This window comes from Aphelocoma coerulescens, chromosome 11 (assembly GCF_041296385.1).
Source record: "Aphelocoma coerulescens isolate FSJ_1873_10779 chromosome 11, UR_Acoe_1.0, whole genome shotgun sequence".
NCBI classification, from domain to species: Eukaryota; Metazoa; Chordata; class Aves; order Passeriformes; family Corvidae; genus Aphelocoma; species Aphelocoma coerulescens.
In genome coordinates this window covers 2,348,445-2,373,166 of record NC_091025.1, presented here as the reverse complement: position 1 = coordinate 2,373,166, position 24,722 = coordinate 2,348,445, and the positions used below count along the sequence as shown (strand labels likewise).

General features: G+C 58.4%; 1 protein-coding gene across 5 annotated transcripts; it reads right to left on the bottom strand.

Annotated features, from left to right (window-relative positions):
• Positions 1-24,722, bottom strand: KIAA0513 (KIAA0513 ortholog). 5 transcript variants are annotated; one of them, XM_069026773.1, is made up of 13 exons: positions 24,648-24,722; positions 10,119-10,599; positions 9,267-9,366; positions 8,782-8,855; positions 8,598-8,668; positions 7,910-8,117; positions 7,424-7,464; positions 6,874-6,952; positions 6,351-6,428; positions 4,749-4,778; positions 2,371-2,451; positions 1,993-2,087; positions 1-1,881 (listed from the first exon to the last, which is right to left on the bottom strand). In XM_069026773.1, exons 2-13 carry the CDS (start codon positions 10,454-10,456, stop codon positions 1,832-1,834), a joined length of 1,245 nt encoding a protein of 414 aa, XP_068882874.1. In that variant the 5' UTR covers positions 10,457-10,599; positions 24,648-24,722; the 3' UTR covers positions 1-1,831. The 5 variants fall into 5 exon arrangements, with proteins under 5 accessions (XP_068882874.1, XP_068882873.1, XP_068882872.1 ...); XM_069026772.1 differs by lacking the exon at positions 24,648-24,722 and adding an exon at positions 22,677-22,813; XM_069026771.1 differs by lacking the exon at positions 24,648-24,722 and adding an exon at positions 15,715-15,839.

Here is a 24,722-nt window from a genome sequence, read left to right as displayed (position 1 = left end):
TTCATTTTTAAGATAATTTATTCCAATCTCTCTCTCTCTCTCTCATCCCATCTTCACACAGTCCTGGTCTAGGAGGGTTTATAGCTATTTTTTATTGGATTTTAATTGTTTTTATAGAAAAATACACATGCAAATAATATATATACTTCAGCACTGAACTTTCCTTTTCATGTTGGAAAAAAAAATAGTAATAATAAAGAAATGAATGAGGATTTGGGAAAGACCTGAGTGGAGACAGATACCAGGGAATGCCATGGGGATGGGATGCTCCAGGCTGCTGAGCTGCTCATGGTCCAGCACATTTTGTCCATCAGGAGGGTCTTTACTGCCATGAGGGACCAACATCAGCCCCTCAACCCAACAAAAACCCTTTTCCAGTAACTCTGCCCAGGTTTGGGAATGACCAAGGAAAAATTGGTGCTGGATCCATCCTTCCTACAAAACCCAGCATGGATCCCATCCCCAGCGGCAAGGGAAGCCCAGCTTAGGTAAAAGCATCACTTTGATGCTTGGAAATGACACCAGAAGCCAAGAGCTACATGGGAAAAATATCCATTTATGCTATTTCCTATGGGATACAGCTGGCAGCACAGGGAAAAACCGATTGATTGAAACCCGGACTTGCGTTTCGGGATGATGGTTTTGGGGTGAGGCTGTTGGAGCCTTGGCTGTGCAGGGCTGGGGGTTTCTGACGCTGTGGGCTGCTCCTTGCAGAGGGGAGCAGTGATGTCCCCGTGTCCCCAGCGATGTCCCCGTGTCCCCAGCCCTCTCTGCAAACACCGTGCCAAGGTCCAAGGGATAAAACAGCTCTGCTGCACGGTGGGAGCTGTCACCCCTGGAGCAGAACAGGAGATGTCCTTTAGACAGGGCTATTTCAGGTTTGATGGATGAGCAGCTGGAGCGAAGAGCTGGCGCAGGAGAGGGCAGAGAGGGGCAGCCCAGGGAAGGAGGACAATTAATCTACTGCCACGGGATGCCAGGAGGCTTTGGGAAATGTCACAATCCGGCAGCATCCCGCACTGACAGGGCAGCAGGGAGAGGGATGAGGCGTTTTGCCACCCCCTCCCAAGCCCAGCAGAGCTCCTCTCCCGCAATCCCGCCCCAGGCCATGGCTTTTTTCCTACTTGTCCAGGATGACGAGAAGGAGCAAACTGTTGTCTCTTTGCCCAGAGGTACAAACCCACACAGGCAGCACAGTGAAGGTTTCCCAAAGGAGGATTTCCCTCCAGCTCCCAAGGAGCTGCACACTTTGCCAGCCCCACCTCTGCCCTCAGCAAGGCCCCACCCTGCCCAGGTCCCCAGGCAATGGTGACATCCCTGGAGACACCACACAGCCTGACTGACAGGTGACTGGGTGCTCCTGGCTGTGGTCCCTGCCATCACCTCCTGCATCCCTGGTGCAGCCCCCGCATCAGCAAGGGGAGGCCAGCAGGGAAAGGCAGCCTTGGATACCTCTGGATTTACCACCAGAGATCTCACCAGCGTTTACTGACACAGCACCCGAGGGCTGCACAGCCACGCTCTTCCTGCTTTTCCCTTGTGTTTTGGTTTGCTTTTGAACCAACAAAAATCGCTTTTGGGATTGTCTACTCTGGCAATAGAGGCAGGAGGGTCTGGCAAGGGCGGGGGCTGTTTGGCTCCTATGCCTACAGGCTGCCCTGGGCAGCTCTAGAGGTTGGTGGATGATCATGCAGGTTTTATTGCAGCTCGTGTGTGTGGTTTGTTTTGTAGGTAGCCCAGCTTCAGGCACAGGTAGCCCCGGAGGTGGCTTCCTCTCCCCTCCCCACCTGTCCGGCCACTGTCCCTCCGCTGCCTCGTGCCGGCCAGGCAGCTACTCCGTGGCCATCTGCTCGATGTGGTCACTGAGCAGCTTGTATTGCTCTGGGAAGGAGAGAGAAAAGGGCTCTGAGAGGCTGCTGAACCATCCCAACCACATTCCATCCCTCCAGGAACCCCAGGAAGGGGCTGCACATCCCCCGGGCTCTCCCTTACCCTCATCCAAGTTGCCGATGGTCGCCTGCTTCTTCAGGAAGTCGCTACAGAGCTTCTTGTTGAGGCCGAACGCCAGCATGTTGTGGATGAAGGTGCTGAGGGAGGACAGAGATGCTCTGGGTGAGAGAATGGCCAAGCTTCCCCTTCTTCCCCCCACCTTCCTCCCCTTCTCCACAGCCCCTTGTCCCAGGCACTGGGATGATGCTCAGCCCGGTCCCTTCGGCACCGGGATATTCAACAGAAGGGGCAGGAGCAGGTCCCAGGGAGAAGCACCAGGCATCCTCTGCACCATAAGGGATGTCCCCAGTGGGGGAACAGCGGGAGGTCCCCCCTCAGCAGCTGGTCCCCTGGGGGTGGTCCCCGTGGTGCCCTGCTCACCCCAGCTGCCCGAAGGTGATGTTCTCGTTGAAGCGCAGGCTGTCGTCGCGCTCCTCCTGCGTCATGTGGCACCATTTCTCCCTGCAAGGAACGAGCCAGTCTGGCACCACTCTGTCACCACGGTCACCCCAGGACCCCCCGTCTGCTTCTTCCCGCCCTGGGCCACGCTGCTGGAGGACAGGAAGGCACCGAGAGCCCCTGGGTGTGGGATGAGCTCACAACATGGATCCATCTGCAGAGCTCTTGCCCTGGAGCAAAGCAAGAGATGCTCCAGGAAAAACCTCACTCAGCCTCGGCTTTGCCTGCAAAGGCCCTGATTAAGAGCTAAAAATAGCATCGATCCCTCCAGCACAGAGCTCACCTTCGGGCATGAGGAGGAAAGCAGGGGATGGCCATCCCAGCAGGACTCTGCTGAAGCCCCCCAGCCTGGGAGGGTGACAGGGGGACACCAGGCACCTGTCCCTCACCTGCAGCAAGGCTCCAACTCCCCGAATCCCGACCAAGGTGCTCCCCAAACGTACCTCCCCATCCGCCAGGGCGGGAGCTCCCACACCCCTCCCCACGGCCCCTCATCCCAGCAGTGCCCTGAAGATGCCACGGCTCCGCTCCGGCCTCCTGCAACTGCAGCATCGCCTTAAGGGACGGAGGGGTTCAAGCTCTGGGTGTTTGCAACCAGCTCTAGGCAGTGGCAGAGCCCCCATCCCGGGAATAAAGCCTGTGCCACAGGGATGCCACTTGGGGCGGTGGCAGCAGGGCTCAGTGCATGCACGCCAGGGAAACTCCAGCTCCACGGTGAAGCCGGCCCCTTCCCGAGAATCAGGTGAGGTCACAGCCAAGGATAAGAGGAGGAGAAGCAAGGAAAAACAGGGATAGGCAGAAGAAAAATGGAGGAGAAGGAAGAGGAGAACATGGGGAGAAGAACAGACACTTGTAGCTCGCCGGAATGCCAAGCAGGAGGGGGGGAGCTGTGCCGAGGGGAAATTGGGATAGAGGGTGTCTCACCCTAAATTTGGGGAGGTTGGCTCAGCCCCGGCGTGGCTGGAACTGGAAGAGGATGGGTGCTCAGCCAGGCTGACCCCACAAAGGGAGCCAGGCCCCATTAAATCACCCCAACCCGAATGTGCAAAGCTGCTGAGCTGAGCCTCCAGTCACCAGCTCGTTGTTTATAGGGCTCTGGAAATGTACACAATATGTTTCAGGGGATTTTCTTTTAAAGCAAAGAAGGTGTAATTTCTCCCAGATACAGCCCAGGATAGCAAATAAAACCCACACCCAAATGGAGAGGCTGAAAGGAGAGGGCAAGAATCCAATGAAGGGGCTTTGAAATCTGGAAGCAAAACTTCACAGACCCCACTGGCTCATTTACAGAAGAAGCATGTTTGTAATTCTTTTTTTCCTGCCTTTTTATGTTTTGAAGGGAGGAAGACGGGAGAAAAAACATTATCAAAGTGCCCCCAAAAAAACAATTTTGGCTGAGTTTCTGACTTATTACTGCAGAGTAACACGCCTGGGAAGGGAGAAAACCCACATGTGGCTCCACTCAAAGCCTTTGATCTTCACACTGGCTCAGTGGGACAGGTACAGGGTGAGGAACCCCCGGGGCTGTGGGTTGTGTTTTGGGGTATCCAGGGAAGCCTTGTTGTGCCTGTAAGTGCTGAGAACTCTTCACCAACTCTCTCCTCTTCCAGCAGCAGCATTTTCCCCAGCACCATTTACACCATCCCTTTGGCAGGACACTCCTCAGCCACACAGAAAATTCACTGCCAGGCTTCCGAGAACCCTCATCCTCTTGCTAAAGCCATCACCTGGAGGGATTTGCTCCCAGATCCCACACTCCAAGAGAGCGAGGACTGTCCCCTGTCCCAGTGCCAGCTCGTGGCCCCAAGGACATGCTCCCAATCGGGACATGCAGCCCCCCATTTGCGTTTTTGATTTTGTTAAGGGATGGCAGCAGAAAAAAACGCATTAGAAAATGGAAAAGGGCCAGCTTTTCCAGCTGGCAAAGGATCCCCAGCACCTCTAAGTGGCAGCAGAAGCCAGGAGCAAGCGGGAAGGACAGGAGAGGGGGATGCTTTCTACACAAAGAAACTCAGTTTATGCCCAGGACCTGCCCAGAGGGATGTTCCCAGCAAAACATCACAGCTTGAAACCATTCAGGCTCCGTTTTAAAAACCACATGAAAGAGGAGCCAATGCAAACCCCTCTGGCCCTTTGGAAGGGTGATGCTCATGCTCAAACCTCCATCAGCTGTTCCTCCTCCGTGGAGAAAGGGCCTTTCAGAGCCCCCCAAAACACATCCCCCCCCTCCCCAGGGCAGGATCTGGACCTGAAGTGAGCGTCAGCCTGGGGACACTAAGGAAGTACAGGGACAGACACACCTCTTCTCCTCTTCCTCCCCAGTGTTCCCTCTGGAGCGGCAGCAGAAACGGGGCCGACAAAAGTGGTGCGTGAAAAGATCATGCAAGACAGAGGGATGGAGGGGAACGGAGAGAAGAAGAGACGGAAGAAGGTTGTTAGAGGCAGAGAGAGAGGAAAGAGAGAGAAAAAGAGGAGTTTAGTTCTGATTCCTTCACCCCCTCCCCTGCCCTCCCCACCCAGAGGAGAAAAAAACCTCCCCAGGTCTCGCTGCAGCTCCGGGAGAACGAGGCCCGGCCACCCCAGAGACGTCCTGGTGATCCCATCACAGAGATGGCCACAACCCCATCCCCACGGACCCTCCGGACGTCTGCCACGGCCACGCACCGACTGGGAATTCCAAACCAGCCCTCACCAGCCAGCTCCTCCCTCCAGGGATTTCAGCCCCCAGCCCAGCACGCGGCATCCCAGCTCATTCTGAGGATTCTCATCCTCTCCAGAGGACTCGGGGGGGGGGGTCACCACCACCTTCCAACCCCCCCGAGATGCTCGGGAGACTCCGGGCTGCAGTTCCCAAAGCTCCTTTGTTAGTCAGGCTTGCTCCTGCAGCCGAGGCAGACTCAGCCATCAGATTAATTGGGAAAGGCACTGGGAGCAGGGAGCAGCTGCCGGTGGCGTCTGTCCTTGTGAGGCATTTGCTGCTGCTAATTTGGGGCTTAATCAAGGCAAATGCAGTTCTGGTTACATTGCTGCTCAATGGGCTCTTCCCGTGCTGGCTTGGGAGAAAAAAAGGGAAAGCAATAAAAGGGAAAATAGGGATTGATGCGTGAGCTGAGCCTGGCACAGCATCCCAGGGCGCGAGCCAGGGCTGCTGCGGCTTAGCTCGGGATTTGGGGAGGACACGGGGGGAGCTGGCTGCTCAAAAGTGCTGTCAGCGCTCCGAAAAGGGGGCGGCTCGGAGAGCTCAGAGCCCAAGGGCACTGCACAGACAGCGGGAGGGGCCGGCTGGGAGTGGGAAACTGCCTCAGGAGAGGAGGGAATGGCTGGAGCCCTCCCGGCTGCTCCGGGTGGAGCAAGAGATGGGCACAAGCTTGGCGAGTGTCTCACCCACTTCTGCATCCCATGTGCCCCATGCCAGCCCCCGACACGAGCAGCCCCTTCCCTGGCAGTTTTATCCCAATTTTCGGTGCTGGCAGTGCCACCATCCCCAGCTTTTGTCCTTGCTGGCTGCAGGTTGTCCCTCCTGGGGACAGCTGGGACATCCCCCCCATCCATTGCACCTCCCTGACGGCTGCACCGAGCCCCTCCCAGACCTGCTGGCAAACTCAGCACCAACAGCCTGAGAAATCCCTGGCTGGGATTCCTGGGCATTGGTTCCTCTGGGGCTTGGTTCCTCCAAAAATGCTGCAAAATGCACAGGAAAACCTTGATGCTCCCAAATCCCAACCAGGCCGTGGATCTCACTGCCCCCACCCCACTTCCCAGTGTTCCCAGCAGGTTTCCAGTCAGGGATGGAAAGCAGAGCATTTCCCCAGGGTTGGTCAAGCTCGGGGCTGTTGGGAGGAGCACCCTGGGGCAGCTGGAGGGGACACGGGGCCTCCTTTTCCCACGGGAACATGCCCTACCTGGTGGTGGGGGACCTCTTCCTGCGCTCGCAGTGCACGGCGTCGAAGAAGGCGGCGTTCCAGAACCGGAGGTTGTGCCTGCAAGGAGGGAGATGTTGGGAATGGCCAATAGGGATTTCATAATTAGGGTGGGCAGGCCCTGGCACAGGGTGCCCAGAGCAGCTGTGGCTGTCCCTGGATCCCTGCAAGTGTCCAAGGCCAGGCTGGAAAGGGCTTGCAGCAACCTGGGATAGTGGAAGGTGTCCCTGCCCATGGCAGGGGTGGGATGGGATGAGCTTTAGGGTCCCTTCCAACCCAAACCATTCCAGGATCCTACAATCTCACCCAGCCTGTCCCTGAGTCTTCCCAAGGGTCAGGATGGGCCAAACAAGCCCGGCAAATTTGGGGCATTTCTGGACCAGCTCTTTGGTGGCTGCAAACACAGGGGACGTGCCTGTTAGGGGCACTTGTGGACATCTGGGCACACGTGGCCAGGAGGACAAACCCCTCCCCGGGCTGGAGCCAGCTTGCCCCGGGGCTTTACCAGATCGGCTGCTGCTTGAGGTGCATGTACAGGTAGATCTTCTCCCCTTTCTTCTCCTCCTCTGGGCTCTGCAGGGACACTGTGGGGACACCGAGTCATGTGCCAAGGCCTAGGGCACTCCCACCTCCCCAGCTTCACACGGATTCTGTGCCCTCTCCCAGTCTGGTGGCTGAGCAAGCCGGGATGGTTTGCAAACCTAACACGTCCTCAACACATCCCCAGCAACGGCAAGAGGAGCTCTGAGTGCCCTTGGAGGGCAGGGATCAGCCCTGAGGAAGGCAGGGATGTCCCAGGAGGATCCTGGAGGGACTGAACCACTGGTCTGGGAGCACACACAGGCACTGGGGGAGACTGGTGCACCACCAAAGTTCGGAGGTGGTGGGTGCCCAAACCTCTGCAGCCTGTGACACTGAGGATGAGATCCTCGCAGGAGGAGAGTTGTGATTGGAATCTCAAACCCAGCCCCAAGGAATTCCAGCATTTCCAACCCTCTCTCCTTCCCCAGGGATGCCCTGACCGTGTCTGTTTCACCAGCACTGGCTGCACTCACCTGTCTTCTTCAGCTTCTCCTTTGGTTTGTCCTCACCTTCGCTGTGGCACAAGAAATCAGTGTCAGCTCCCAAAATCCTGTCCCCCCGACAGCCCATGGCCCCCTGGCAGATGTCCACAAGTGCCCCCTGCCCTCATTTGAAAGACCCCCTGCTCCCATACCACCATCCCCAGGGCCAGAAAGGTGACAGAGACAGTGATGTCCCTCCCATCGGGCCCAGTACAGAAGATCACGAGCTGGGAACCACAAAACTCCATGGCCAAGGGAAACAGGACTCCCAGACCATGAGGTGACAGTGACTAAAGCATGGGACCAGGCTAGAGACCACATCTCGTGGCCATGAGAGGGCACAGGGTGGGACAGGAGCAGGGACAGCAGCGCAGGTGACAGTGACAAACCCATGGTGGCCCTACACCCGGGAGGCTTCTGGCTTGGTCATGACAAGGGTGCCCAGCCCCCCTGCCCACCCAAGGGAGTGCCACCCACTCGCTCTTTTTGGTGGCAGGACCCTTCAGTTTGGTCTCCAGGCCCCCAAAGAAGCCCTTGACGTTCTCTGTCTTGGCCGAGGTGTTTTTCAGCAGCCTCTCTGCGATGTCCTTCTTCTCGGCCAGCCAGGTGTTGGCCGACTTCAGGTATGAGTCAATGCTGCCCGTGGGCTTCTCCTTGGCCTCCAAGGGCAGGGCGTGAGGTTTCCCTGGGGAAAATGTGCCAGGACCTCAGTGAGCCCCACGGCCCTGAGTGCTGCCAGCTCCTGGAGACCTGCACCCAGCTCCACAAGGCACCACCAGGAGGTGGAGACACCCAAGTTCCCATCCCAACTCCTGTAGGTTTTTATTTTTATCCTCCCCCCTCCCAATCCAGCCCCCCGTGGAGGAGCGGCCACCACACAGCAAGCACTAAACCAAGGTGCTTCTGGGCTGGGGTGTTCACATCCCACCCCCCCAGGGTCTGGGATCATCTGGGGGTTGTCACGTGCAAATATTCCTGGCTGGAAGCAAGGACAAAGCAGCATCACCACCCCAGCGAGGCACTGTGGCAGGTTGGCATGGATTCTGGGACATGGGGGCCCTTTTCCACCTGGGGCACCCCTCCAACCCCCTTCCCACGCACAGGATACGTTTCAAACTGGCCCCCAGCACCAGCAAAGCCTCCACAGGGGTGCAGGTTCCCTTACCTATATAGTAATAGGTGAAACACATGGTCATGAGGTTCTTGGCAGGGCTGAAATCGTCCATCTGATGACACCTGACACAGAGGGAGGACACAGTGAGGACACCCCAACCCAAGCAGCCTCACGGCCCTGCCCTCAGAGGCTTTTGGGGGTTGCCACAAAGCCCCAGAGCACCCCCAGGACTTACTCAAAGAGCACGAGGGCGAAGGACTGCATCAGGCGGTAGAAGGTCTGCTCCGAGACGCACTTGGAGTTGCAGCGCTGCAGGGACAGAGCCCAGGGCTCAGCAGAGCAGCAGGAACAGCCCCAGCCCACCCCAGGACCACCCACCAAGGGCAGGGGGCAAAAGAGCACTCAAGGCTGGGTCTCCCCCTCAGAGACAGCGTTGTGCCTGTCTGGATTGTGTTTTTAGGGAATAGGATGAGTCTGAGTGCTGGTGGGATTTAATTTTAAATAAAACCAGTGAATTCTCTGCCGTGCTGCACCAAGGGCGTGGTTAACTGCTCAAAATGCATTTATTCGCTGCTGTGTCTCCCTCTGCTGTGGTTCCTCACTTTCCTTGAGTTCCTGCCTTCCAAAAATACTTCTTTGGGATATAAATAAATCCCCCTGGCCTGAGGCTGTTCCAAACCCCGTGCAGGATTCCTGCTGCTTCCCCACCACTCCCCTTACCTGGGCGCTCACATATCTCGCGAACCACTCCCTGCCCTTCCCATTCTCGCTGCTGCAGAGCTCCCCAAACCTGGCCTTCTCCTCCTGGTCCAAATCCTCCCTGAAACAGGAAAAAATTAAAAAAAACATCATTAAGACCAAGGATGTGACCTTCAACCCCCAACATCCCTCTTGGCATCAGCATCCCGGGGAGGAAGGCAGAGGAAGAGGAGGAGAGGAGCATCCATTTTGTCATCCTTCGCCTTGTGCTGCTCTTTTCTTCCTCCCTGGCAGGAGGGAATCCAAAGGCAGAGGGAGAAGGGAAGAGCCAAGGACAGCGCGAGCAGAAACCGAGCTCTGGAGACAGGCGCCGAGCCCCAGAGCGAAAACAAGCCCTGTTGCTGCTCCTCACGCTCCATTTGCTCCATCCAGCCTGACACGCTGAGCCACGGAGTTACGGAGCCCACAGCGCCGGGATCTGGGGGATGCAGGGCTGGGGGCACAGCCAGAGGCTGCCACAGGGTCCCTGGGCACGTGCGAGCCGCCGGCATTTCCACGAGCATCAGCGGGGAGAGGAGATAGGGACCCCCGGCACGGTGAGCCCTGGCATGGGAATGGGGAGAGAGAAGCAGGGAGGGAAGCTGGGGGTGGAAGATGAGCTGGGCCGTGGCCAGGAGAGGGGTGCAAGGCAAAAGCCACATCCCCCTCAGCACCAACACCATGGGGCAGCAGCCTAGCTCGGAGAAGGACACAAACTGCTGCTCCCGGAGGGGGAAAGCAGCCAGATCCCATCCCATCCCATCCCATCCCGTCCCATCCCATCCCGTCCCATCCCACGGGATGTCCCTGGTGTCACCAGCCCCGCTCACTCACCCCCCAGTGAAGATCTTCTCCACGTAACTCCGCATGAACTCCCGGCGCTCGGCCGTGGCCTCGTCCCGGGCCGACTCCGTGCTCTGGCTGGAGGAGAAGGACTCGTTGGAGGAGGAGCGGCGGTAGCCACCCCAGTGCCGGGGAGAGTCCCCCATGTCATTCTCGCTGTCTGCTGACTCGGTGGCATCGCTCTCCTCTGCGGCCACGTCCCCCGTGTCCCCCAGGTGCCCGTTGTCGCTGGGAGCAGCAGGAGGAGCGGGCTCTGAGGGGTCACAGGCGGGTGTTTCGGTGTCAAAGTCAATGAGGTTCCCCACGGGCACATCCAGAGGGGCCTCCATGGCTGTCCCGGGGGATGTGGCGGTGTTGGGGACACTCGCTCCTCGTCCTTTTGCCCCTCACTGAGGCGTTGAGGCCATCGCTGGCAGGGTGCTGGCTAAGGCAGGCAGGACCTCCTGGTGGGGGACAGGTTACCACAGGACATCTGAAAGACACAGGGAGGACAAGAATGAGGACAGGTCCTTGGGAACGACCACCATGGACCTTGGGCAAGGCCACTGCCCACGACGTCCCCAGGATGTCCGTCAGCAGTGGAGGGACAGACAGAGCTGGCTCCTCTCCACCAGCCACGTGAATCAGCAATCCCACGGAATACCCGCGTGCTTTCAGCACCACTCAAGAGGGTTTTCCATCCTTTAGCCCAGAAAAGGGACAGCTGGAGCTTCAGCTCCAAAAGTCACATTTGGGATGTGACATCCCATGGCCTGATGGGCAGAACTGGGCTGGCGGGAGCCAGCAGCTGGCAGGACACCGGTGGTTCCCCAGGGCAGCCCTGACCTCCTCCTGTCCCTGCCCTGTCTCTGCTCACAGGCCTGTCTGACCCCGTTTGGAAATGGGATCATCTCTAGGGTGGAGCATCCTGGAGTTTAACACACATGGACTTAGCTGGGAATGGAAAGGGGACGCTGGACACGAGAGAAACTGGAATGGGATGAGGACACAGGGTTCTGGACTGCAGTTAAGGGGTTTTGGCATCCACCCCAGACTGCAAAAGTCCTGCAAAGGAGGTACAGAGACCACAGGGACAGGGATGGACCGGGATGCTCCGGCACACGCCCATCCTGGACGGTGCTGCAGCAGCTGCTGTGCAGCAAGAGGGCAAAGAAACGGCCACCCTGAAGCTGCCCCTGTGTCAGAGAGTCACTGATGTCCTCTGTGAGGGTGTTTCTGCTCCAGGAGGTGGCGAATTATGGTGTCTGAAGCCCAGTACATGCTGCAGCAGCCGGGCACAGGGTGCAGGAGCAGGGACAGCAGCACAGGTGACAGTGACAAACCCAGGGCAGCACGACAGCTGCCCTGCTGCCTTCCAGGGAACTGACCTCAGGACACAGACAACCGCCCCCAGAGCAAAAATCCCCCAAAGGGCCGATGTCCAGTTCATCAGACAAACAGGAATTCAAATTGAAACCAAACCTGACGTGTTTCACCAAGCATGGCACAGTGGGAAAACAACCCCTGGGCTGCAGGAGCAGCCGCTCTTCCAGCAGCACCCCCCTCCTCCTCTCCCTTCCAGGGACCCTTTGGGGCAGCTGAATGCAGGGACAGTGAGAGAAACACAACTCCCTGAGCATCAGACAGCTCAGCTCCTGTCTGGGAAAAGCCCCGGTCCCCCAGAGACAGCGGGGACAGAAAGAAAAGTCACCTCAGGTGGCAGAAGTCATGCAGCCAACACCGCTGGCAGCCTGCTGTCCCACCCTCCCTCACTGAGCCCCCTGGCACACACCTAAAGCTGGTGCCAGGGAGCTGCAGGGACACTGCTGCACTCAGGGAGCTGCCGAGGCATCGGCTCCTGGGAGAGGAGCAGCCCAAGGCTGCGGCACAGCAGGGACTGGCGCTGTTCCCGTGGGGAGGGAGCCAGCTGCAGCCTGGCTCCATGTCCCTGACCCCCCCAAACCACCCCTCCTGCTGCAGGGACCTCGCTGTGCTCCATCCATCCAGCCATCCATCCATCCATCCATCCATCCATCCACCCCCAGCAGCTGCAAAGTCCCTTTTGGCACTGAAGGAGAGAAGGTTCTGGGGAGGCCTCAGAGCCCCTTCCAGTGCCTAAAGGGGCTCCAGGAGAGCTGGGTGGCGACTTTGGGTAAAGGCATGGAGTGACAGGACACAGGGAATGGCTTCCCATTGCCAGAGGGCAGGGATAGATGGGATATTAGGAATGAATTCTTCCCCTTGAGGGTGGGGAGGCCCTGGCACAGGGCGCCCCACGACCCTCTGGGAGAGAGGACTTGGAGTTCAGCCCAGCAGCCCCAGGGAGTGCATCCTGCTCAAAGAGGGATGGAAAAGGTTTAACCCCTCACTGACCAGCTCATGCTAAAGCCCTGCCCTTGAGCAAAGGCCACCAAAGGTGTTCCAAGGTGCTGGCGGCTGCTGGGGGTGCCGGGCTGCCCAGGCACCTCTGAAGGGGTTGGGTTCTCAGCACAGAGCCCAGAAGAGCTTCAAAACCAAAACAAGCTCCAAAACCAGCCCTGTCCCCACTCCACAACCTGCTCATTGCTGCAGCAGAACAAATCCGGGAAAGGATTAGCCAAAATACCAATTGAGAGCCTCAGGTCCCACAATTGGCACTGTCCACTCATGGACATCAGCACAGCTGCACATCCCATCACTGCCCAGGGGTCCCATTCCTGGCTGGGTCAAGTCTGAGAGTAAATGAGGGTTCTGGAATAAAAAGGGACTTTTGGGCTGCTTGGGAGCCTTGATGCAACACCATGAGCTTCAGCATCATCCTGAAATTCAGCAGTTCCTGGGCTGACTTTAACCACGAAGCTCAGCCAGACTGGTGGAGACACCAGCCCGGGAATATCATCCATGAATGTGCTGAAACCACACGTGGGAATTCCTCAGGAAACCCACGGTGCCCTGAAACTTTGGAAAATGCCTGTTTTTACCAAAAAGAAATGCTGGGGTAGATGTGAATGATTCACCTACAGCTGCACATATGTGTGCAAGCAGCTTTCATCCGTGACCTGCCTTTGAATCCAGCACTCCTGGCTGGGTCTCCCAGCATCCCGAAGCCCTGCATGGAGTTTCCTCTCTGGGCTTTTTCCAGGTGCGTTAGGTCACATTTGCTGCAGGGCCTCAGCAATTCCCACCTGGGAAGTGGGATCCAATCCCAGTTTGCCCCAATGGAAATCCCAGAGGAGAGCAGGATCTGGCCAGTCTGTGGCCCAGCTCTCCTCTCCCTCCAACCACAGGGTCCCAAGGAGCTGCTCCCAGCCTGTCCCCAGAGCTGGATGACAAACTGAGATAATCCCTGTTACCAGCTCCGGCCGTGGGTGACATCCCAGTGCTCGAAGCCACACTCACATCTGCATCCTGCATGGACACTCCAGCCAGGAGCTGCCAGGGATGACCAAAAACTGGAATTAAAGCAAAGAAACCTCTGGCTGCCTCCTCATAGCCTCATCCCTGCAGCCTGGCACCCAGACCCAGTGTGCAGGAGCTCTGAAAGCCCCTGGGAACACTCAGCTCCGGAAAAAGGGGAAAAGCCACGACTGATGTTCCTGCAGGGCTTGGCAGCCCAAAGGAGGTTCTGCTCCTTTGGACACAGCCGGGAGCTCCGCAGAGAGCTCTGGCGTTGCATCCATGCCAAGGGCTGTGGATGCCAAGGGCTGCCTGCATCCCGCTGCTGTGCGGGGGCGAGGGATGCTCAGGTGGGCAGCCCCCGGCCCTGGCAGGGCAGCGTTTGTGCCCTGTGCTGCAGCACAGGTGATGTAAACACATCCCACATCTCTCTCCCTGCTGTGCCGGTGGACACGTCCTTCCCAGCCTGCGGGAAAGGGGTCAGAGCGCTGCTGCCTTGTCCCATCCCACGTCCTGATGCCCTGGGGAGGAGGCAGCCCCGATGCAGGGGACACGCACGGGGATCACCGCTGCTGAGGGACTGGCAAAGTGCCACCGCTCGGTGCTGGCACCTTCCCACGCTGCGGCCCTCCGTGGCAGCCCACCCTTGTCCCATCCACCCTGTGCAGGGCTTGCATTGCCCTGGCACGGCTCTGAGACGGGAATGCCACCTGCTCCTGCTGCTGGCACTGCCCGGGGACACCACGCAGCCACCCACCCGCACCGCACCCACGGGTCTGACCCCAGCTCGTGGCACCGCGGGCGCGGAGCCAGCGCGGCAGGGCTCTGCAAGGGCACCCCGGGCACGGCTGAGCGCCTGCCAAGGAAAACTCCCTGTGCCGCGAGGGAACAGCCTGTTTCCTCCCTGGGAACTGGTCAGTCTTGTTCCCTCGTGTCCCTCCCCCGGAGAGAACACGCCGGCAGCAGGGTCACGGCTCCGCGGGGCAGACCCGTTGAGTGCCAGATCCCCCAAACCCACCCTAAATCCAGAGGTACCGCGCCTACCCCCCTCCCCAGCACCCCGCTGAATTTAAACACACGAACCTCTGGGTTTAAACACATCCTGGGACTTTGGAGAGCCGAAACTCCTCCTCGCTGGGCTTGCCCGTGGCCGCCGCAGATCCGCTCTGCTGCCGGTGCCGGGACACGCTCCCGGCTTTATCAGGGAGGCTCAAGCGTGCCCTGGCCAAGGCGCAGCCGTGCTGCAGCACTGCCCACAGCTCCGCAACTTCCTAAAATAATTCCCTGGATACCAGGGGATACCAAGTGGGGCAGAGACCGCACACACTCGGCTCATGCCAGAGTCAGCTCCCAGCTCATCCTGAGCCGGCACCGGGATCCCAGTGCCTGATGAGGGAGGATTTTTGGCAGGTGGTGTGCGTTGGTCTAGAGGGTCCCGGCCCCAGTGTTGGGGTGCTGCTGCCTTTCAGGACCCTTCCCCTTCTCAAGCCCGGCTTTAGCCCACACGGGGGACGAACAAAACCATCACCCAGCCCTAATAACGGAGCCGTTTCCAGGGAATCTGAAGCCCGGCGAGCGCGCCGCTTCCCAGAGAGCCCTTTCCTTTCCCCGCGCTGCCATCAGACACCAGATGGCAGCTCCCCATTCGCCTGGACTTGCGAGGGGAATTAAATGCCTCTTGAATAGACCTGAGCTGCGCAAGCCGGGCTTTTGTGCCGAGCAGCGGTTTCTCCTTTCACACCTCCCAGCGGCGCAGCTCTCACGCACCCCCCTCCGCCACGGCCCCATCCCCACGGAGCCCCGAAATGCAGCTACCTATCCTGCAATTCCAATTTTTACCTGGCAAAAATTCTTCCCGGGGGCCATATTTTGGAAATGAGGCCCCCAAAAAGCACGCGGCGTGGGGGGAGGGGGGTTTCCCTGCCCAGACCACCCTCAGCCCCCCATTCCCACGGGAGATGCTGCTCCCAGCCCCTGCGGAGGGGTTCGGGATGCAGCCGGAGCTGCAAAGGCTGACGGAGCGCGGGGACCCTCCCTCCTTCCCGAGGAGGATGGATGCATCCCCCTGGATGTGCGGGGCTTCAAGAGAGCTGCAAAAAAGCGAGGTGTCACCTGCCGGCGTGAGACGGGCCCGGAGGACGGATCAAAGCCCAGGCCTGTCCCCAGGCGGGGTCACGGCGGAGCCGCGGCATCCCCATCCTCCCTCCTTTCCCTGCCTCCCTCGGCTTTTTACCTGCAGCCGGGAGCCTCGCAGCGCCTCGGCTCGCCGGTGGCTCAGCAGCATCCGGGCCGGGGGTGGCCGGCGGGCCCGGCACGGCGGAGGCGGCGCGGGGACGCTGCGCTCCCTCCCTGCGGAGCCCCGGCGCACCGCGGTGCCCACGCGCGGCTGCGCGCACGGCCCGGCTGCGGCCGCGCCGGCTCCCGGGAAAGCGCGGCGGAAAAGCTCTTTGTGCCACCCGGCCACGCTTGTCACGGCCGGCCGAGCGCCCATGGCTCCCGGGAGAGCCGCGCCGGCCCTTCTCCAGCCAGGGATCGCCCGCGGAGGGATTCCCACGGCGGGCATCGGCCCTCAAAAACAGCCCCTGTGCGCCCTGGCATGGGGAATAGGAGGAAGAATTAGGGAGGATTGCCATCAAAGGGGAGTTCTCCAGCCTAAGTAGCTGCATTGGCAAATATCCAAAATATTAACCAAGCCAAAATATCCAATCCATATATTGGATCAAATATCCAAAATATCAACCAAAATGAGGTGGGGTTCCCATCAAAGGGGGATTCTCCAGCCCCAAACAGCCCCTCCAAGCCCCTGTGCACCCTGACATGAGGGATATTAGCCAAAATTAGGCAGGATCCTCATCAAAACAGGAGTCCTCCAGCCCAAACCAGCCTGAGTCCCTACACATGCAGATATCTAAAATACCAACCAAAATGAGGTGAGGTCCCCATCAACAAGGAGTTCTGCAGCCCAAAATCAGCCTAACTGCCTGCACATGCAGCTATCCCAAATATTAACCATAATGAGGTGGGGCTCCCATAAATGGGGGATTTTCCAGCCCAAAGCAGCTTGTCCAAGCCCCTGTGCACCCAACATCTGGGATATTAAACAAAACTAGGCAGGATCACCTCCAAAGGGGGATTCTCCAGCCCTTTTTCTCGGCTTTAGCTGTTTTTTAGGCCCTGCCACCACTCAGCCCCCTGGGGATTGTGGGTTACCTGCTCTGCTCCTCCCCAGGTGAGCCACTCCAGGGAAAAAAGGGCCAGGTGGGATCAGAGAGGGGGGAAAGCCCCGGGGGAGAGGAGGAACTGGGTGGGAGCAGCAACAGGACAAGAGCAAAGCTCAGGGGAATTCCTGCCCACTCAGAGGGCAGTGCTGGGATCTGGCTTCTCCCCTGACCCTCCAGAACGAAACTCCAGGGGTCTCATGGCAAGAGATGGGAAACAGGGAAAGGCTGAGCCCCCTGGGAGGGGGTGTCACGTGCCTGGGGGGAAATTTTGGGGTGCTCTCAACAACGGGGAGTCTCTGGTACAAGGAGAAGCAAACGACCATGGAGAGGAGGCCACCCAAGCCCTCCAGCTCTGCCCTTGCCAGCCCGTGCTAGGGCACCTCAGCCCTCCCAAAAGCACCCAGGCACTGCCTGCATTAACCCAGAGGGGTCTCTCAGAGGGTTTAGGGGACCAAAACAGTGAGGGAAGACAGGAACCCCCCCCATATCAGCACAGAATCCCTGGTCCTGCTCATCCTCCCTGCCCCAGCATCACCCCAACCCCGAGCAGAGCGCTTTCCATGCAGCAGAGCATCCCATGGACAGGGAGAGAGGGATTGCTGAGCCGGCATGGCCTGGAGGACCTGCAGCAGCAGCCAGTCCTGCTCTGATCCCCAAAAACCAGTAGGAACCACATCCTCCCCCTCTGGAGATGCCAAGGCACAGCAAACTGTGTGATTCCAGGGGAATACTGCTGGGATGGGAACTCAGCATCCCTGGCAGAGCCCGGCCAAACCCAAGTTCTGCTGCTCAAGGGCACCCTTGGAAAAGAGTCAAAAGCCTCAATTTTGTGGCTTTCCTGTGCTCTGCAGCCAGGCAGGAGCGAGGGAGAGGGGTGAGTCACTGCTGCCACGGAGCATCCTCGTCAGGAGAGCTCAAATGGTGCCAATTAGTGGGAAACTGGTCATTGCCCCCTCCATCCCCACACCAGGGATGCTGCACACCCATCATCATCATCATCATCATCATCAGCCCACGGAGGGGACAGCGCGCCTGTGACACAACGTATGAGCTCAGCAGAAACCCGGGAGCAGCACTAATTGACTGTCTGCCCAGGGTGATTATTCTAATTAAGCCAGGCTTCAGGAATTGCAAGTGACATGGAAAAAACGCCTCCTGGCTCCCCGATTCTGATACAACACCACGGGAGGGGTTTTAGTACCTCTCCCCTGCCAGTTCTTGTTGGTTGGGTCTTCATGTGGATGCCTGTACTTTATTTGTTTGTTTTTATCTGTTTATTCTGTAGTTGAGCCAGGGTTTGGAGCATGGGAGGTGGAAATCCTGGGAGTATACACGTTCCTGGCACATGGAAATGTTCCAGGCCAGGCTGGATGGGGCTTGGAGCAACCTGGGATAGTGGAAGGTGTCCCTGCCCATGGCAGGGGGTGGGACTGGGTGAGCTTTAAGGTCCCTCCCAACCCAAACCATTCCATGGTTTTATGACGTTTTTCGCCTCCTCCACCTCAGCTCAAAGCTCTCCCCAGGAATTCTTCACCTCAACAAGGAAAGGAGAGGCCCCAGGCTGCTCACCAGGGACTGGGAGAGCATCCATCCCAAAACTCTGCCACCCCTGGAAGCAGCCAAGGAGCAGGACCAGGGGTCAGGTTGGGTTATTTACTCTCCAGCACCCATATGAGACATCCAAGACTCCCCAAGTGGAAATCTCTCCATGGTGGTGCCCCCTAAAACACCCTCCTGGGAGAGTGACCCCTCTCCCAGCTCCCTGCCCAGCCCACAACCATCTCCCACCGCCCTCCTCCCTCCTTGGCACATCCCGGGGACGCCCATGAACCCCCTGGCAGAGGGGCCGCAGCTGCAGCGCTGGCACAGGGGGAGCTGCCGGTGCCGGGGATGTTCCCCCCCGCGTTCCCATTCCGCAGACAAAGGCTCCGGGGGCGGCTGTGGCTGTCACACACGAGAAGTGCCCTATTTTCCCTTTCGCATCCCATCCCGGCATGGCTCCAGCAGCGGCAGTGCCGCATCTGCCAGGGGTGGGTCCCCAGCAGCGGGAGGGAGGTTGGGAGCAGGGTGGGTGCTGAGCACAGGGTGACATCCCCATCGACTCGGCAGCTGCAAGGGGAAGCAAATCTTTGGTGGAAGTTGCTGAAGCATTGGGTAATTTTTTGTTTTGCACCCCTGAGCAGTGGGGCCGGGCACAAGGGCCAGGGCAGGAGCTGGCGGATCCAGGAAGGAGCCAGGGGTTTGATGGCAGATGGATCACGGAATCACAGAATGTCCTGAGTTGGAAGTGACCTGCAAGGATTATCCAGTCCTTGTGTGGCCCTGCACAGACCCTCCAACAACCCCACCCTGGGCATCCCTGGCAGCGCTGTCCAAACACTCCTGGAGCTCTGGCAGCCTCGGGGCCGTGCCCATTCCCTGGGGAGCCTGGGCAGTGCCCAGCACCCTCTGGGGGAAGAACCTTTCCCTGATCTCCACCCTAAACCTCCCCTGGCCCAGCTCCATGCCATTCTCTCAGGTCCTGTCCCTGCTCACCACAGAGAAGGTGTCACTGCTTCCCCTTCACTTCCCCCCTCGATGCAAAATCCTGCTGTAAGGAACAACAGCAGAGCAAGAAACGAGATAACAGCTCTGATAAAAACCCCAAAGCCCAGGTCCTGCAACACCACAGGGCCAGGCTGACCCCAGGCCAAAAGAGGGGCAGCTCCTGTGGGCAGGGTGGTGCCACCAGAGCCAAGGCACCTGGAGAGGGACAGGGGCAACAAGAGGCTTCAGCATCACTGGGTCACTTGCACAAGGATGAATTAATTGGCTTTAAAAACACCCCCAACAGGAAAGCACCCAAGCCCCAAAGGATACTCACCCTCCACCATCTCACAGGCTGAAAGATTTGGTTCAGCCTCCCAAGACAAGGAAGATGCCGAGTTCCTGATGCTGATCTGTGCTCCAGAGCCCTCTCCCAGCCCAGAAGATCCCGGCAGCTCCCTGGGCCCTCAAACCCAACACCGGCACAACGCAACCGAGTGTTGCCACACCACGGATGGTTGTGACACAGCTGCTAAAAACCTAAATAAGCTGCTCTTCCAGACTGACCCTCTGCAAATCCCTCCTAATCCAATCTTGTTTATGGCGTTAAGCTGGACCCTCCCATACTGAACGCCCCTGTTTGCTCAACAGTTGGGATAATCCTCGTGTTTCCTCTGTCCTGGTTGAAGTTCTGATGCAGAAGGCACCGGAGCTTCCTTTTCCTCTTGTACTGAGGTGTTTAGGGATGGGGACACACCTGCACTCCCAGCTCCATGTCCCACTGGCACATCCCCTGTGTCACCAGTCTGGGCATGGAAAACCTCTCCCTGTGCCAGTGTGGCAGATCCAGACACAGCCAGGAGCTCTCCTGTGCTGGGATTTACATGGTTTAAAACAGAGTTTTCTCCTCCTTATCCAGCCACAGGGGAAGAGCTGGAGGGGACAAACCCTGCTCTGACCTCCAGCTTCCCCCATAAATCCCAGCTGGGATCCAGGTTAGGAAACAAGCCCCAAACCACGTTAGTTTGATGTGTTATTCCCACAGAAGATGCCAGAGCCACGTTCCCTACCACGGCTCGGGGTTGGGAATGTTCTGCCCTCCCTGAGGCCATCCCACAGATGGGTCCCACGTTAGGAGGACACAACTCCACTGAGCAACACGGGGCTTGCCAGAGGCTGTCACAGCCTCACGCCTCCGTGGCGCTAATTCCTTCAGGGAGGAAAAACCCTCCCGGGGTCCTCTTGGTTAGCAAACATCTGCCACCACACGTGTGTCAGAGCAGCTCAGCCAGGCAGCCAGGAGGCAGCCAGGAGGATGAAACTGTTATAATTACCCTCAGTCTCCCTGGAATCTGCAGGGAAGTTGTGCCACAGAAAAGGAAACCCGTTTTATCTTTCCTAAAAGGAAAGCCGAACCTATTTATAAAGCGAGACACAGGTGGCCAGGCTGGCACAGGCTGGAGCAGCAGGAACAGGGCTCTTTTCCCTCTGCTTCCCCTCCAAATAAGCCTGGATCTTGTTTGGATCCATCAAACTCAGCACAGGAACATCCTCAGGGATTTGAACCCACCAACGCTGCCTGCAAGTCCACGTGGACCTGGGGAAGAGCTCCAGAGGGCTTCAGTCCATGGCAAACCAGCCCTTGGAGCATGGAAAACCACACGTGGAGCCCCAGCAGTGGTGGAGCTGGGAGGAAGGAGGTTGGTTTTCCTCCCTCCCGCCCATTCCAGGCAGTGGGAAGGGCGAGGAGTGGCCGTGGGGCTGCCGGGAGGGCAAAGGCTGCAGCGGCGAGTGACAGCTCAGGGTTCTGTTGTCACAGTGCCACGGGGCTGGGGTGGTGGCAGGGACCTCACCAGCAGCTCAGGGTGCAGCAGCAGGAGCCTTGGGATGGCAGGATACACCTCAGCTCGGGCAAAACAATGGGATTCACGGGGCATGGCACCACAACTCAACCACTGACCACCCCACGGTGTCCCCACCAGCGTCCCCAAAATGCGCTGCTGGTGACACCTGCGGTGCTGGTGACGCCTCCAGCACAGCTCTCGTGTCCCAAGTCCCTTCTCCTGCTCTGGCTCAGTTGGTCACAAGCCAGGGATAAGCATCACCTCCAACTGCACCATCTTTCCCGGGAAGAGCGTGGTCCTCGCACCTGGGAGAGGAGCTGGTGGGAGCCCTGCAGCTCCCAGAGCATTCGGACACAAGTACAGGATGAGGGCAGAGGATGCCCAGGACACCCCAGTGGCCACAGCTCCAAAGGAAAGGTCACCAGCACGGTGGCACTCGAGCTCAGGAATGTGAATGTTAAGGCACGGCAATGGCAGGGGATCAATGCCCTTTTCCTGCTTTTATTCCCAAATCCTGACAAAGATGGGATCCCTGAGCAGGCCACCTCACCTACCCTCTCCTGAGCATCCCGCTGAGGTGTCACCTCCCTGCTCTCCCGGTCACCCTTCCCAACGTCACCTCTGCAATCCCAGAGGATTGGGCACCGACCATCCTGGTCAGCAGCAAGGGACAGGGAGGACAAAACAACCACTGCACTTCCATCACTCCATCCCCAGGGAATCCCATCCCTAATTGGTTTGCATGCAGATCTTCCAAATTCACGAGCAAATAACCAAGAAGAGGATAAGGGCGTTTCAGTTAACTCCAGGCATGGAAGGCAACTTCAGCTCATGGTCCTGCTGCCCTCTGTGATGGAGTTTGCTCCTTCCAGTGCGATCAGATGGGATGGAATGGGATAGGGCAGGCTGGGATGGGATGGGATGAGATCCCAGTGCCAGTCACCCCTAAGCAACTATTTTTAAACACACACCAAACCTACCCAAACCGAGCTCACTGCGAGTTGTGGGGTGGAACAAGATGATCTTTAAGGTCCCTTCTAACCCAAACTGTACCATGATTCTCTGATTTTACCCTCCCAAGCTGCTTCCCTGGCCGACCCTCCGTGCTCTCTGGAAGTGCCTTGTGTGATGTTATTTCCCTCCCAGCTCCAGCAGTGACTTCTGGCTCTCTGTTTGGGTAAAGCTCCCCCACAAGCCGGGTAACAGCCCAGCAAGGAATTTACAAATATCGTCTTTGGAGGCAGCAATTGTCACTCCAGCCACCTGTCAAACCGGGAGCCAGGCAGGGGAGGGACAATGTGGGGGATGGAAATGTCCCAGCAGTGCCATGGGTGAGCCCCTGAGAGTGATCAGCAGAGATGCCACAATTTGGGATCTCATGGGAGCCACACTTTGATCCCTGACCCTCGGGCTCGCCCTGCTCACCACCCAAAAAAAACACCAATAAGTTTCCGAACTACAGTGAATTTTCCGACTTTTGCCATTCCGCGCCTCCCTGCTGCAGGCCAATATTTCCTCCCAGCAGCTTTGCCGGGTGCCATCAGCACCCACCGCCCCCCCTCCAGCCCAGCCTGCTCCCGGGGGAGCCCCAAAATCCCCTTTACCTTCTGCCCCCGGCCGCGGCTCCCGGCGCTGCTCCTTGCAGAGGCGATGCCCGGGTGCCCAGCCCCGGGCGGACACAGCCTGGCGTGACAGGGACACTTCCGCCAGCAGCCACCGCTGTCCAATGATTAATTCAAGCTCCGGGGGACAAAGTGAAAGCCAGACCAGGCGAGGCAGGGATGCACCCGCTGCTTTTCCCTGTCCCCGGGTGCCGCCCGCCGATGGCAGCTCCCGGAGGCTCCGGCGGGACTGGAAAGACCTGTTGGTGCTCCACGAGGGCACGGCGCTGGCAGCAGAGGTGTGGCAGAGGCCAGCAGGGCCTCTGTCACCGCCTCCCGGCTGTCACCGACACCCTGCGCCTGGCAAAGGGTTGGGGACAGGTTAGCAGCCGGCTGGATGCATCCCGCATCCCAAAGAGTGAGCCCAGACCGATGTAATTCCCTGTGGGGCTGTGCCTGCCCAGGGAATGAACCCATTTAATCTGTCCTTGAGTCAGGCTGGGCCTGGGGGCCCTGGACCTGGCTGGGAGCCCCAAATGCTCGAGGAGTAACCCCATCCCAAATCCAGAACCGCTGGGGTGCCCCGAGGCAGCTGCTCCCAGTCCCCATCTCCCCCTGCAGCACAAAGCACCTGCAAACCAGTGCAGCCAGGGGGAGAAAACAGGAAAAAAAGTGGGAAGAAGGCAGCTTTATTTCTCCCTGACATTTAATAACCTTTATTGTCCTCTGAGCAGCAGTTTCCCATTCCGAGAGCCAGCAGCACGGCTGATCTTCCTCCGGGCTGGGAACGCTTTGGGGCCTGGCAGCTGCCCCATCCCCTCATCCTGCACCAGAAACCCCAAAAGGTTCCAAAGGCACAAACCAGAAGGAAACGCTGTGGGATGCCGGGATTGGGCTGGCCCTTCCGGAGCTCCCTGTAATCCTGCTGCATCCTGCAGCCCCGGCATCCTCCCCACGGCATTCCCAGGCTGCTGGGGAGACCTTTCAGCACTGAGGTTGTACAAAAGATTCCAGGGACACAGCAGAGCATCCGAGCCAGCGGATGAGGCACTTACCAGGCACGGGGGAGAGGCACTGACAACTCGCAGGAGGCAAAAAGGAGAAATTAATGGGGCTGCAATTCCCACTGCCTCCATCGTCAGGGAAGGAAAACGCATCCAAGCAGCCTCGCTCGGATGCACAACGTAATTTGTTTTGGATGTAATGTCACCCTGCTTCCCAGAGAGGGGCTGGAGATGGGAAAAGCCTCTGCTTGTGTCACCCCTGCTCCAGGGAAGGTGGGAAGCAAAGGAGGGGATTTGAGGAGTTCTATGGAGGGAAAAGCTCAGCTGAACCTGGGCAGTGCTGCTGCTGCAAGAGGCTGGGACCCCTGAAGTCAGACACCACCCCCAGCAGCTGCTGGCTAAAACCACCTAAAACCAGCTTAATATTGAATATCGATCTTTTCTGAAGGGTCTCAGGAAGGTTTTCTCCTGCTCACCAAACTCTGCACACTAAAAGCGGCATCACCGTGCCCTGCACGGGGCAGTGGCATCACCTCACCCGAAAACAGGAATTTGGGGGGCAGGACAGCAGAGGGAAGGGGGAACCCGAGTTTTCTCTGGGATTTAATCCTCTCTTGGAGCCCTGAGCTTTGCAGGAGCAGGTCGGGATTTTCCCCAGCCTGATGTGTTTCCTCCTCGGGGCCTCTCGTTTGCGCAGGCGGCTGCGAACGTTTCCTCCTCCCGGAAAAGCTCTGGAGGGAGCAGCCCGGATGGGCACTCACCTCCCTGACCTCCCCAGCCTCCAAAACACCGCTAATTCAGGAATCAGACCCGCCCAGCTCACCCCACCTAAACCTCACAGAGCTCCCCTGCACCTCCTGCTCCTGGCTTTTAATCCAAGAGCGCAGCAGAGACCAGAGCCCTGCCAGGGCTGGGAATTCCAGTCAAATCTCCAGGTGCTGCTGGAAGAGAGCAATAATCAAATACAGACCTGGGGGTCCCAAGGCAGCAAAATCGCTGGGTTTTTCCTGCAGGGCTGGAACAAGGAAGAGATAAACCACGCTTG

Coding starts and splice junctions, on each gene's coding strand:
- KIAA0513 (XM_069026773.1), bottom strand. CDS start 10,456: ATGGAGGCCCCTCTGGATGTGCCCGTGGGGAACCTCATTGACTTTGAC. Junction 4,779..6,350: donor AAGAGGTCCCCCACCACCAG/GTAGGGCATGTT, acceptor CTGCCGCTCCAG/AGGGAACACTGGGGAGGAAG. Junction 1,882..1,992: donor CATCGGCAACTTGGATGAGG/GTAAGGGAGAGC, acceptor TCTCCTTCCCAG/AGCAATACAAGCTGCTCAGT.